Here is a 14462-nt window from a genome sequence, read left to right on the forward strand (position 1 = left end):
TATCAGTACGATCTTTTATTTCAATTCGCGTCTCTAGTGTAGGCCGCTGCTGACGAGAGTACGCCTTTAGCAGCCGTGAAGGAGTTGCGGGAACTCAGGTTCACGAAAATAACCTTTTCGCTAGATGCTATTCGAGTTACCGTGTGGCACTACTTAAATGAGATTTACACTAAACGTCCTTTGGCGTAAAGCAGGGATGGGCAAAATACATGCAAATATGTATCGAAATACAAATACAAAATACTTTGTCAAAAATGTATTTAATTACAAATCTAATTACATTTCCAAAAAAAGAATTTAAGTACAAGATACAAATGCAACCAAATGTATTTGGTCTCCTCCAAATACTTTTCCAAATACATTCCTCAAAATTTCCGTCAGCGACTTCAGGGCACCTGCAACGGGTTTTTGGGTATCTTGTTTTAATTTTGCATCGCACACTCTGGAGTTAGTGTGCGAGGCTCTAGTAGCGTAATATAAATATAATCACAAAAAAATGTGCTTGGACGTAATAGGTGAAAAAAGTACAGAGCTTCAAGCAGCTTTTTTTGTCGATTACATTTTGGCAACCAAGAACCGAGACGACCAAGACGCACAGAACTACCTAGGAGGAGGAATAAACTTTATTATAACTTGAGCAGACGAAAGCTTGTGGGTTGTCCCCAGGTGGGTGGCTGCCTCAGTCCAGGATGCCATGGTCCCGCGCTGCCAGTCTGGCCCTGTTCACCAGTCGGGACTGGTCCTCAGGTTTTGAGCTGGTCAGCTGGTCCTCCCACTGCTCCGCGGTTCGTCGGGAAATGGGAGGTATGGAGGTGTTGTGCTTGCACTCCCATACCATATGGTAGAGAGTGTTAGGCACTCGACAGGTTTTACAGTCGTAGTCATATTGAGTTGGGTACATTGCGTGAACTAATGTGCCGTGCGGGAAAGTGTTAGTTTGTAGCTGTCAAAGTGTCACGGCGTCCTCTCTGGATATTGTGGGGTGTGGAAGAGGGTACGTTCTCCTCCCTAGTCTGTAATGCGCTAGAATGTCGGTGTATCTTTTTGGAACGCCCTCGTCTGTATCTACTGGAGCACGGTCGCCCAGCGAGGTAGCCCGGAGAGAGTGTTCTCGGGCAGCGGCATGCGCCGCTAGATTACCCGCTAGGGTTTCGTGTCCTGGGGTCCAGACTATGACTATTTCGGGGAGATCTTTGATTTTTTTTTTTAACGTTTCGAGAGCCAATCGTGATATTCGGCCTAGTTGGTAATTTCTGCAGGCGGCTTGTGAGTCTGTTATTCCCGTGAGGAGTTCCTTGCCTGTCGTCGCCGCAAGAGCGATTGCCGTCTCCTCTGCTGAGTCCGTGACTGGGGTCCTCACGGAGGACGCCGCGATTTCTTCTCCCTTGTTGTTTACCACGCTAATCGCGTGTGCTTTCTTTCCCTTGTATTTGGCTGCGTCTGTGTACCGCACGCGGTCATCGCCTCTCTCGTAGGTCTTTCTCAGTGCTCTCACTCTTGCCATTAGTCGTTCTTTGTTGTGTTCTGGATGCATGTTGCGAGGAATGGATGCAACTGTGATATTGTGTCTTAGTTGTAACGGAATCCTTTGTTTACTTCTTGACTCGTCTTCGATTGCGTAGCCCAGTCTTCTTAAGGTGTCCCTGCCCGTCCTGGTGAGCTTAAGTCTTTCAACCTGGCTCACCTTGTGCGCTTCTGCCAGCTCTTCCCATGTGTTATGTATACCCAATCGGAGTAGTTTCTCTGTGGAGGTTGTTGGGGAAAGCCTCAAGGCCAGTTTGTATGTCTTGCGAATGAGTGTGTTAATCTCCTCGCGCTCGCTGTTTTTGAGCCCCAGATACGGGGTCCCGTACGTTATTCTGCTGATGACGAGTGCTTGAATGATTCTCAAAGTGTCTTGCTCCTTGAGGCCGTGGTTTCTGTTTGTTACCCGTTTTACTAGGTGCGTAACTTGTGTCACTGTTTCTTGGAGTTTCTGCACTGTGGCGATCCCTGCACCATCTCTGAAATACTAGTCCCAGGACACGGAGCACGTCGACTTGTGGGATGTTATCTTCACGTAGAGTTAGTACGGGGTCTGGTGTTTCCGGTGGAGGACGACCTCTCGCCATCTTTCTTAGTACCAAAAGTTGCGATTTATCCGGGGCGCACGAGAGACCACAATTTTTCAGATGTCTCTCGGTCCTGTTCACCGCTTCTTGCAGAGCGTCTTGCTGGATTCCTGCCGATCCCGACGTCGTCCATATGGTAAGGTCGTCCGCGCAGATTGCATGGCTGAGACCTTTAATGTCTTTTAGAAGGAGCGGTAGACCCCTCATTGCAATAATGAAGAGCAACAGTGAGATCACCGATCCCTGAGGGGTTCCCTTTTGTGGAGCCTTGATCTGTTCGGTCCTTAAGTTTCCCAGGCCTATGGTCACTGTCCGGTCTGTGAGAAAGTCACGGACGAAATTATAGGTCTTTTGGCCGCAGTTTGTCCTTTGTAAGCTGTCTAGCACCGCTCTGTGGGAGATGTTGTCAAACGCCCCTTTGACGTCCAGTGCTAGAATTGCGCTCTTTTGCTGCGTGCTGAGGTTGTCTATTACATCCTCTTTGAGTTGAAGAAGGATGTCTTGGGTCGATAGAAGAGGTCTGAATCCAAACATCGTGTTAGGGAGGAATTCGTTCTCCTCGAGATACGGGGATAATCTGTTGTGTACCATGTGCTCGAATAGCTTCCCCACACACGATGTGAGGGATATTGGTCTCAGGTTCTGCACAGTGATCGGTTTGCCCGGTTTTGGGATCATTGTCACATCCGCGTGTTTCCAGCATGCCAGTATCTTCCCGGTCTCCCAGCTCCCATTGATGTGCTTAAGGAGACACTCCGTGGCACTTTCGTCCAGGTTACGGAGCCTCTTGTTGTTAACTCTGTCCCTTGCTGGGGTCGTGTTTCTCGTCAAGTTCCTGAGAGCCGCCACTATCTCTGCCCTGCTGAAGGGTTGATCCAACTCTGGGTTGGATTTTCCCTCGTACTCCAGGTGAGTGATCGTCGTCGTCTGTTGTTGTTGGTTGCCAATGTATTTTTCAGTGATGGCTTCGAGCACGTCTTCTTCTGAATCCTGATAGTTGTGGATGAGGCGTTGAATATGTTGGCACGTGACGTTCTTTGACTCCGTCTTTGCCAGCAGCGACCTAAGTATTGCCCATGTTTTGCGATTGCTCGGGGTACCCTGTAGCCAATCGCATAGCTGATTCCAGTTTTGTATTGAGTTTCTCTGCGTACTCCTCAGCTTCCCTGGTAAACAGGGCAATCCGGACCTTGAGCTTGCGGTTTCTCTTTTGTTCCTTCCATCTTTTTAGGAGTCCCTGTCGGGCCTCCCAGAGGTGGAGTAAGTGCGGGTCAACTTCGGGGTTGTCCGAAGTGAGTTGTATCGTCTTGGTGTGCTTGGTTACCTCTTTCATCACTTGCCTGGTCCATTCTTCAATATCGTCCATGTCCGCTGGGTGTTCCACCTTTCGGAACGCGGTCCAGTCCGTGATCTTCGCTTGTCCCGTTCTCAATGGAGTCTTGTTGTGTCGGAGTTCGGTTTGAATTATATAGTGATCGCTTCCCAGGGTTTCTTCCAGCCTCGTCCATTCGATTTGCCGTATGCCCTTCGAGAAAGTTAAGTCGGGGCTTGTGTCCCTGGAGATGCTGTTTCCAATCCTGGTTGGACACTGAGGGTCGTTCCATAGCGTCAGTTGGTGGTGCTGAGCCGCATTGTGCACATCCGTGCCCTTCTTGTTGGTTTTGTGGTATCCCCACGCTACATGTGGTGCGTTGAAGTCCCCAACTACGAGTATCTTCTGCCCTTTGGTAACTTTCTTTACCTCCCTCAGGAACTTGTCCAAGTCCCTTAGGTTGTCCGAGGGCGGGCTGTAAACATTCAGGATAAATAGACTGTACTGTCTTCTTTTGCGGTATCATCTCTATCAAAGTGTGCTCAATTCTGTGGCGGATTTGGTGTTGTTGTGTTTTGTGGTGTTTCTTGGTGAGGATGGCTGTCCGGTTTCTTCCTTCGGCTATGTGTGTCTCGTAGGCCCGTATCCTTATGGTGTCTGTTTCCGTTTCTTGTAGCGCGATGATATCCGGTTGATGAAGGTTGATAAATTGTAGTAGATTTTGTCTTTTCCGGTTAATCGATCGGCAATTCCACTGCCAGATTTTGAGGATTTGGGCCGCGTCTTTCTTTCCCGTCTCTTTACTCTCCATTGTGGGTTCTGATGGTTTCTTCTGTCAGCGCATCCCCTCCTGGCGACGTTTTCGGCTTCTTTCGGGCTTATTCCCTTTCCTTCTCAAGGTCGGAAATACGTTGGTTGAGCTCATCACCCATCTTGCCCATCTGGGCATTGAGGGTCTCCCCCATTCGATCAATCTTGGCGTTGAGGGTCGTACTCATTTGGATGATGGTTGGATTAACGTTTTCAAACACCTTATTCACGGTTTCCATCATTTTGTTCATTTTATGTTCAACTGCTTCTGTCATCTGGCTCATTGTCTGATCAATCTTCTGGTCGATCCTCTCATCTAATTTGTTCATGTGATATTCCATTTTGTGTTCGAGGTCCTCCGGCAGAGGTGTCGGAGCTCGCGGCGGTATTTGTGGCAGTTGTTGCTGCTGTTTCTGCATCTGCTCTATAAACTGTTGCAGTTTCTGCTCTAGGGCCTGTTCCCTAGCCTTCGCTTTTTTTTCTCGTTGTTTTCTAAGCGCCAGATTAGCTCCGCGTTCTGTTTCTTAAGTGTGTCTATGGTCTGCTCGAAATGTGCGTTACTTGAATCCTGCTGCGTGACCGGCAGCGGGGGAAAGGGGTCTGGAGCATAGGGAGAATGGGAGCCCAGCTGGAGCCAGCTCACCACTCTGTCCTGCGGCAATGACGTCCGTTGCTGCTGCTCGGAAGGGCGGTCGTTTGCAACTCCCGTCCAAGCGGCTTGTTTACTTTGCAATTTGCTTCTTTCCCTCACGTGTAACGGTGGGGGACTTGGTTTGAGTCGTTTCTGGCATTCCTTACTTGCCGTTTCGTGAGGTTGGTAGCACAGCTTGCACTTAGGCTGACACTCGTGATTGTCTTGAGGATTTTCCGCTCCGCATCGGTTGCACCTGCTTGTGTCCGGGTTGGGGCAGACGTCCTGTCTGTGGCCGACATTCCCACAGGCTCTGCAGTACTGCACGGATTTGCGGTGGGGCCGGCATCGGGTGAACACGCTACCCGCTTTCACGTAGAATGGCACGTGCGGTCCCTCAAACGTGAGTAGCGCCGAGCTAGATTTTCCGAGCATTCTTGCGTGCAGAATGCTGTAGCCGTTGACTGAGATAAGTTCTTTAAGTTCCTCTTCTGTTGTTCTTGCTTCTATTCCGTGCACCACTCCTCGTACGGTGCCCGGGAGCGGTTTTAGGTAAGGCATGAGTTCGTACAAGGCCGCGCCCAGCTGTATCTGGGTGATCATGCTCAGCTTCATGGCGTAGCTAGTCCTCGTCCGCGGTACTTGCGATGATCAAGTTCTGAGCCCATTGCGTCTGGATGGTCACATTCGAGTAGAAGTCTTTGAATGGAAAACCGCCTACTGTGGCGATGCCTTGCGTGAGGCTTTTATCAGACCACGTAGAAAGCTTGAGGCCCGTTCTTGGTCTGTATACCACCTTGCATTCATCCTCTGGTAATGGTGGCAACATGCGTTTTCTTGGTGGCGCGTTGTTGCCTCCGCGGGTTCTTCCGTCCCCGCGTCGCTGTTGCTGCAGTTGGTTGTTGGTCGGTTGCATCTTTGGGTTGGTCAGCCCACTCGTCTCTCTTAGATTCTGGGCGCTGTTCGGCCTTGCTGTTTCCTTTTATGCGGTTCTCATCCGCTGTTTTCTGGCTTTTTCTTTCTTTGAGAACTTCGTACCACGGGCCAGGCTGGCTCAGCGTCCTGCCGCTGTTTTCATCGAACTCCATGTGCGTGCCGCTCGTTCTGGTACTCGCGTTGTTCTCCATGTCTATCTCGTTGTTCATTCCCTGCTTTGTTACTTGCGTATGTGTCATGCTTGCGGGGCCCGAAGGCCCGCGCGCAAAGCGGATTTCGGCGTTGGGTCTCGCTTATTTCTTTCCCTCGGCGGGTGCCCCGTGTTCGAGTATAGCCAAGATGGCGACCGCTTGTATTCCTGGTGAGGCTTAGCTCTCCGCATACGAGGTAGATCTTTCCAAGGTGGAAATTTGGCCGAAAAATTCACTCACTTGTACAGCTGTGGTATCCCTCGGTGCCGCTTTTCTTGGTGAATTGAATGACAGTGAAGATTATAAGGATATTTTGGGTACTTTCGCTTTAACTGCCTAAAAAGGGCAGGAGCCCATGTGGAGCATTTCTGCTTCGCTCGGCCCCCTGGTGTCTTCTTTCAACTAGCTAGAAATTTTTTTATTGTTGCAACTCGCACCAGTTACGAAAATCTGGACGACCCGCGCATTTAGAATGTTGCAGGCAAAAATATGGATGGAAATCAGGCTGGAAAGCATCACAAGTTGTCACGGGCACTTATTTAGCCAGTCTGCCTGTGAACGTCGATTTCGTCACTATTCTTGCCCTGGACTAGCACCGTAATCCCGAAGTCACTAAACGCTTGTGCTTAAGAGACACTGCATTCGGTGGAGAACGTTGTTTTATTCCTGCTCTGGACAGTGACAATAAATTTGAGGGATGTATTTTCGCCCACAAAATTGTATTTAATTACAATTGTAGTTGAAATACCCACGTTCTAGTATTTAAATACACACGTGAAATACATGACCCAATTTGTAATTAAATACAGATGCAAAATATACAAAGTATTTGAAATACGTATTTCAAATACTTGTATTTGAAATACTGCCCATCCCTGGCGTAAAGGTTCTTTTAGATGCCCGTCTGACAGGGGTAGAAACAAGAGCTACGGAACCCGACTGTACACTCAGGTAGAAAGTGTACAGAGATGCTCAAAGAGTGGGATGTGGAATGGGCTTGCCGACTACTTTACAGCTCACAGTTTCGGCTTTGACAGCGGGACCTATACTTCGTCTCAACCAACGATGGACTAAAGGCAGAAGCTACAGACCGCCAGATCCAATCACGAGCCACTTACAATTTGCGTGGTATTTCGCTTCGATGCGCGTATCGGCACCCGCGTCTCGAATCACTAATGGGGAGGGGCGGACGGTAGTTTGGATTGAATAGCACTGAGTGACTCAACAATTTTACATTGCAAAGAAAGCTATGTCCTACAGGCTCTTTGCAGCGTCGAAGCTATAAAAATGATGCAGCGCTTTTGGACTGGGAGGATCATTCGTCCACCCCTAACCAATGCTAAGCGTGTCATATTTTAGCTTGCAACGTGATTGGACCTTGCGGCCCGTGGCTTTGGCCTTTAGTCCATCGTAGGATGAGACGAAGTATATACGGCGTGCAACTTGGTCTGGTCCTTGCGCACTGCGTGCCTTTGTTTACCCGCCAAATGTGTCCACGTGCTTTTGGTTGATCCATATCTTCAACTCGCTCGGTCAAAATGACTTCTTGATTGCTACTAAAACCTGAATTGAAATACGAGTATCAGCTGCTTAGTGGGGCGCCGGCGGGTTAACATGCTCCTTGGCTCAAGAAGAGCTTGCTTAATTTTCGTAATTTTCCTGCAGCCTGTGTTGTTGACCGAGCAGACGACTGAAGCTGTTTCTCAAACGCGGATACGCACAAAAGCCCGATTTCGCAGTCAGATAAGTCGCATGGTCGAGGCATGCGAGTTGGCTGAAAATTACTCTCGGTGGGAGAATTCTGCAGTCATTGCCGCTTTCCTTAGATAATCAAAACTGATTAGTATATTACCGTCTCTCCAGAGCCCATAGTTTCGGTTTTGAACGAAATCTCCTGAACAAAAGTTTGACATGAAAGGAACAAAAAACACAGTTGGAAAACAAAACTATGCTCTGCAAGTTTATGTGCACCGGCTACACTTAACCGTCTCAGTTCAAATACCTATAAAATCGGGCATTAAACAAAAGAAAATCTGTTAAATTGAACGCGCCATGTGTTCAGGCGGCCCGGCCGAGCCGACGCGACCTGGACTCAGCCGCCATGTTTGTTTGGTAGTGGCGCCCCCTATAGGTCGCTGGAGTCGCGAATAGAAATTCCCAAAGCGGGCAACCGATTAAGTGCGGAAAAATCGAGGAAAGCGAAAGTAACTAAGAAGAGAGGAAGGAGGAGAGAGGACGATAAGATAAAATGCAGTCAGGTCGACAGAGTCATCTCTGATTTAAGAAATTTAACTTCAGTCTTCGTCGGAAACAGAGGGACTAGAAACGTTGTTATTTGTGCTATTCATGGCCGAATGACTATATTCTCCCGGCCGTATCTGCTGTTATGCCCCCCCCCCCCTCTTCCCCCCCAAAAAAAGGGAAAAAAAAACGTTCAGCCTTTCCACTCTGGTGAAGAAGGAAGACCAGCGAAGCTGTACTATGGTGGGAATGAAGTATTCGTCGGCCGCAAGTCGGCAAGCCAGAGTGGAAAGGCTGGAAAGGTTGCCGCCATCTATGATCGGCGGCGGCAACCAGACACCCGGCAAGCCGCTTGTCTGGTTATCGCCGTCGTTTATAGATGGCGGTAGCTGTTCAGAGTTTTGTGTCATCATTTGTTTGCTGGCGCACACGATACTAGGGGAAACTAGCCCTTCACAGCCCAGCTGTAAAAAGAAAAAAAATATTATTATTTTTTTTTTAAAGCGGGGCCTGCAATTTGTGCAGTAAAGGGCGTGCGTGACTGTGGGATGATAGGAATCACGTGAGGCACAGGAAACTTCACTGTAATGTTATGGGTGTCGGTGGTTTGTGCACCTGTCCGTCTAACCTATATGTTGGCTCCCACAAAGCAATGGAGTATACCTTTTTCTCCTTGCATGGCATGAACGTTTTTCATGTTTAACGGTGCAGAAACTCGGAATCTGGTTATTGTTAAAATTTATTTCAAACTGCCGCCCCCCTTTCACTTTTTTCCGGACGTCAGACGCAAAAATAGATAATTATTCGTGCAATTCGCTTTGCATGAAAATTTTGGAGTTGGTCCTGCTTTATTCGCACTGTGGGGCAGGGTCAGAGCTTCAGCAGGATCGACGGCACTAGATATCTACCGAAACTTGCCCCCACGCCCCCTCCCCCCCCCCCAAATTCTGCCGCGCTTGGCAGCTGCTTCCTCTGAGCGTTGGCAAGTCAGTCCCTGGTGTTATGTCTAAATAAATTGGTTAGCTCGTTTTATGAAATAGAAGCCGATCATCATGCCGATCGATGCGTCCCCCGGCTCGTCATCATGGGCCCTTCCGCCAACGTTCGGCCCCAGCCATCACTGACTCAAAAAGCGGTTTTGCAGGTCTTCAAAAAAAAAAAAAAAAAATGTTGACCTGCTATTACGCCTTCATTGTCGCTACGAAAACTAAACAAAATTGCGCCTTGTTGCAATTAAAACGCCGGGTTGCGCCCGGCTCCACACGTTTTCTGCGTATACCCATGCCGTCCCAAGTTTTGGGCGCCTGGAATGCACATCACTTGCCCCTGTTTGATTTTTGTTTGGTTATTATCTCCCTGACAACACCAACGCTATTTTATTAATTTTTTTCGTCTTCTTCGGCATGGTGTTACTGATCAAATATGATGGGGAGTGCACGATGCAGGCTCCACGGCGGCCATAGCGAGGGTGTCAGAACATACGACTTTCGTGCTTATTTGATGGAATTGCAGTGAAGATCATTAGGAACCGAATGCGACATTGAACTAAAGAAACGCGATGAAAGTTACGCTGGAAACGAAGGCGTTATCGGGGGATCATCCATTTACGGTGAGGCTGGCCAGAAGACAAGCAGAAGGCGAGGGGATGCCGGAGGCCGATGTTCGGTTGACCAATGAAAGGGATTAAAACTTCAGACTTATTAACGTACCTGTAATTCACTGACTAAGCGTTCCTGCGTTCCTTCTTTAATGCCATTTCCATTTGTCGGCCCGCACCGTGGTGGCTCATGAGAGTTGTGCGCTGAGTAGCTATAACTGTCTTCATTTTTAAAAATTGCCAGACTGCGAACTTAAAAATTTTGCCCTTGTATGCCGCGTTTGAAGAAGACATTTTCAGCGGGATCAGACTGCCCTAAGAAAAAGGCTCTAGTTTTCTGTAGTATGTCGAGAGATTCTACGTGTACCCATTCGAGCGATTGTAGTTAATATCATGTAAATAAGAGACGCCATATTTACGCACAAGTTCATTATATGAAAGCACAAACGCCCGCCGAGAAGATTCTAGAACTCTTTGCTGAATAACTTGGAAGTAGAAAACGTTCCTAAGCTCGATTCTTCTCCCTTCTCTTCCCCGGTGCGAAAGTGTGACGAGAAAGCGCACGCTCACCCGCTAGATTTAGAGAGACTGCGAGATGCACCGGGTGTTACGCCAGGAATGCCTCCGCACACCAAGAATGAATTCTACGTACCACAGGATTTGTCGGTAGGACCAAGCTGCGGTGAGCTGTGGGTATTGGTCCCGAAATGTGCTACGCTCGCTGACCGTGACCGTTTTGTTGTTTATAAATCGTTTCAGAAAGAAACGGCCTAACCACTTGTGGGACCAGCATCCTAAAGATAATCGCAACCAAAGATCTGTATGCCGTTGAAATATCATAGAAAACTTAGATGATGTATCGAACAAAACTGGGATAAAACTACACAAATAAGAATAAGACGCCGAAATCGCTGCTTTAGCTTCGCTGATTCTCGACGAAATGCGTTATCATTTAGCGCAGGGGTTCAGACTCAGGGGTTCAGACTCCGCACATTGTTGTCTTTGAGGAGTCAGTCTGTTCTCCAGGGCGTCGGCGCTTTCGGATGCAGCCCAACCACAACCTCCTACCTCTCCCGCTACCACAGTGAGTCACGGAAAGCGTGCCAGAAGACTCTAATTCTTGTAAGTGGGAAAGTGAAAGTAACCAGCGAACGAAGGGAGCGAAAGGGCACGGCGGAAACCTCTACACGGCCTCACAAAGCCAGTCCAGTCCAAACCACGACCGTCCAAACGAAAGACGGCTGCATGCACCGAAGCAATCAAAGCTAACGCACTTAAAAGAAAAAAGAATCGGAGAACTGAACAGGTTCACGACCTGCAACACATTATCTGTCCGATAGTCCGAGTTCAAGCTCCGCTTCGAAAGAGGTGGAAGCCCCGAAATCGAGGCAACGGACTCGCAGCACGAGAAGCAAATGCAACGTACTCGAATGGCTGACCAGGTGGCCAAAGGCCTTTCCTTCTCATTGTTCGTTTCTGTGACGTCACGTAAATTAGAAGACAAAAAAGTGCGCGTCTTTTTCGATATGAGGTAATGTGAGGCTTCCTCCATGTGGTTGTTATCGATTAAAAAAATTGAGAAAAAGAAGACGGGAACAGTTTGGGGCCACTTCTAGGGTCGGGGACCTGCCGGCAGCCCGTTAAAAGAAGGAAGAGGAAGAGCTATTCATTAAAAAATGAAACCAAAGAGGAGCAGACACGAACGTCACGCGAGCGAACGTGCAGAGTCCTTGGACGGGCGTTTCCCATCCCACGACCGAAACCCATGTTTACGGTTCGATATTGACGGTCCGCGCCCTCCGGCATCATACCAGGCACAATGTTACCTACCGCCCCTTTCTTCTCTTTATATTTTTCTCAAAGAGTGCTGCTCTGTTATACATTAACGATACAGATGTAAATTCAACATGCGTATGTCCTGTTTTTTGTTGTTGTTGTTGTTGTTTTTTGTCGTAGTATCGTTTTATATATAACATATTGGCCTACTTTTGTGAATACAATGCGAAAGCAACGTGCAGCAGTTTTGAAATGAGCGTGCGCAGAAAGCCGAGTGAGGAGAAGGGCCTGCGCAGGCCCCGTGCCGATAGCAGCGTCACCACTGGAGCGTGACGTGAGATGTGCTCGTTGGTCTATAAATCATGGATCTAAGCAACCTTCTGGACCCATGTAGAGTTGCTCCCTGGGCGCATACGTTCGACTAGATCAGGGGTGGCCAAACCGCGGCTCGCGAGCCGCATGCGGCTCTTTGCTGGTCCAAGTGCGGCTCGCAAATCCCTTGTAAGGCCCCCCCCCCCCCCCCCTCCCGCCCCTTTCTGCGTTTCCCCAGGAAAAAAAGAAGGGATTTCAGGCCGAAGAAAGTACGGCTCGCGGTTTGGCAGCCTTGTACCTCCATACGTATACATTTGTACAGCCTTGTGCACTCATACGTACAGTCAGACGCTAAACAAAATTTAAATTCGACCCCCCCCCCCCCCCCCCCCCCCCCCGCGGCTCTTAGAAGTATCGTGGTTCCGTTTGCGGCTCTTAGGCCGGGTCAGCCTGGCTACCCCTGGACTAGATTATTGTGAAGTCGGCGAATTCAGTCTCAGGCTGACCCGCTGACCTCAGTCGAGCAGTCTAACACTTACGATTATTTCCGATGTCGTGCACTGTCAGGAACACCGCTTTTTTTTCGAGGTTGTCCATGTCACCCTGAAAAAACGAGAGAAGATGGGCCGATTAGTTTCGAGGAATGCTCCAAGTCGGATCGCGAATCGTATATTGGCTGCACCATTCTTAAGCATCCAATTAAATTTCAGAAAAAAAAACAAAAAACAAAAAAACGTACAAGTAACGAAATCTCAAATTTGAATTCAACGCTATTTTGGGCACCATTTCATTACTGACTTCAATTTCGCCCCCAAATACAGTTTTTGAGTCGCGGAGAGTAACAATATTCACTGGCGCGTATGAAGGGGGCGGCACTCAGTCATCATCCCCAGATATTTGTGCGATTGTATGCTTGCGCCATTTCTTGGCAGGTTACGGCAGCGCTCCCATAGAAGTTCATGTATTTTATGAACAAATACGGCCACGACGGCGAAACGTTACGCTTTGAACAATTTGCCATATGCTAGTACTCTATTCTATCATATACCGCTTTTTTGTGCCAAAATCTCAAGATGATGACGTGTAAACTGCAGGTTCCTCAGTCGAATAAACTTGTTGATATATTGCCACTACGGATAGTATCCAAGTTAATAGAAGTGTATAGTTTATTCTTGGGTAAAAACAAATTGTTTTATATATAAATTAACTAGGATCCTTCCCAAATATTACGGTAAAATCTGAAGTACCTAAGATCTGTATTATATCTGTAAAAAAATATATTTCGAAGGCAGCTCACACCAAGTTTTGAGAAACAAAGAAGTTTGAACAAGCGAAATTTAAAAACGAAGAAAAATAGAAGATTTGCCATTAAACTACAGTAAATCGCAATAATCGATAATGTGCTGGATACATTTTTTTTCTCAAATTGATTTTCTTGGGTTTCTGATACGAATTTGCCAAATAAGGCGATCTCATTCTAGAAGTTAGACCTTTACGATCATTTCCAGTGTTCTGTTACTGACATAAATTCGCTAGAAACAAAAACACAACTGTGTGTATTAGGAAAATATAAAATTATAAAAAAAGGTTTCAAAAAATATTTTTAATTAGTATTGCTATGTCATTATAACAGTGACTTTTTTATGGTAAGGAATGCAAGCACTGTTGTGAATAAACGATTTATGAGAGGATGATCATTCTTGTGAAATTAACGTTCTGATGTCGAAAATAGTATTTAGGAACGTACTAAATATTTATATTAAATTAATTATCTCAATTGCGCTAAACACACACAAAGAAAGAAAATATTTTTGTAAAGAGCGTATGGAAATATCCGACTTGATATCACATTATTCCAAGAGGGCTGAAGCCCAAGATTTTGCAATAGCAGATGCTTATATTCGGCGGCCTTCAAGTTTGTGTTTCGTCATCATAAAAAATTCGGCCGATCTCAAAACGTTCCTGGATGAGGCGCGGGCGCCCGAATAGGAAATGATGAACGAATGACTAAAAACAGTCGAACTATGTTCACTTCGAGACAACCTTTCTCAGACATGGCTCATTTAAGAGGATTTCTGATAGCAGCAGCATGTAGTCAAGAGCTCTAAATTGTGTATTTCGTCAACAGTTAAGAACTCGGCCGATCTAAAAAAAATTCCTGGATGAGCCGCGGGTGCCCGAACTTTGTAATAATGAACGAATGCCTGAAAATAGTCAAATCATGTCCACTTCGAGACAAGTTTACACAAATATGGCTCATTATAAAACAATTGTGATGGTAGCAGCTTATTGCCGAGGGACTTAAATTTTGTATTTCATCACCAGCTAACGTCTTGGCCGACCTTAAAAAAGTTCCTGGATAGGCGCGTGTGCCCAAATTTCAAAAGATGAACGAATGTTTAAAATCAGCCTAACCATCCCCCCTTTGGGATCGGTTTCCTCAAAAAGATTTCACTTTGGAGTAGTTGCCATAGGATAGTAACGCGATGAGCCCGAGGGCTCTGAATTTCATAGTCTGTCTTTAACTGGGAGCTGGGTTGTCCTC

At 47.3% G+C, this 14462-nt stretch overlaps 1 protein-coding gene across 1 annotated transcript in view; it reads right to left on the reverse strand.

Moving 5' to 3' along the window:
- The window catches only part of LOC8024077 (uncharacterized protein ZK1073.1), a 77411-nt gene extending 64894 nt beyond the window's left edge, over nt 1-12517 (reverse strand). The window contains exon 1 of the mRNA XM_029990238.4: nt 12457-12517. Within this exon, the coding sequence (XP_029846098.2) occupies nt 12457-12514 (58 nt within the window). The 5' untranslated portion in view covers nt 12515-12517. The remainder of the gene's footprint in view (nt 1-12456) is intronic.
- Nucleotides 12518-14462: the final 1945 nt, after the last annotated feature.

Source organism: Ixodes scapularis, unplaced genomic scaffold (genome assembly GCF_016920785.2).
Source record: "Ixodes scapularis isolate PalLabHiFi unplaced genomic scaffold, ASM1692078v2 PGA_scaffold9__187_contigs__length_104089568, whole genome shotgun sequence".
NCBI lineage: Eukaryota > Metazoa > Arthropoda > Arachnida > Ixodida > Ixodidae > Ixodes > Ixodes scapularis.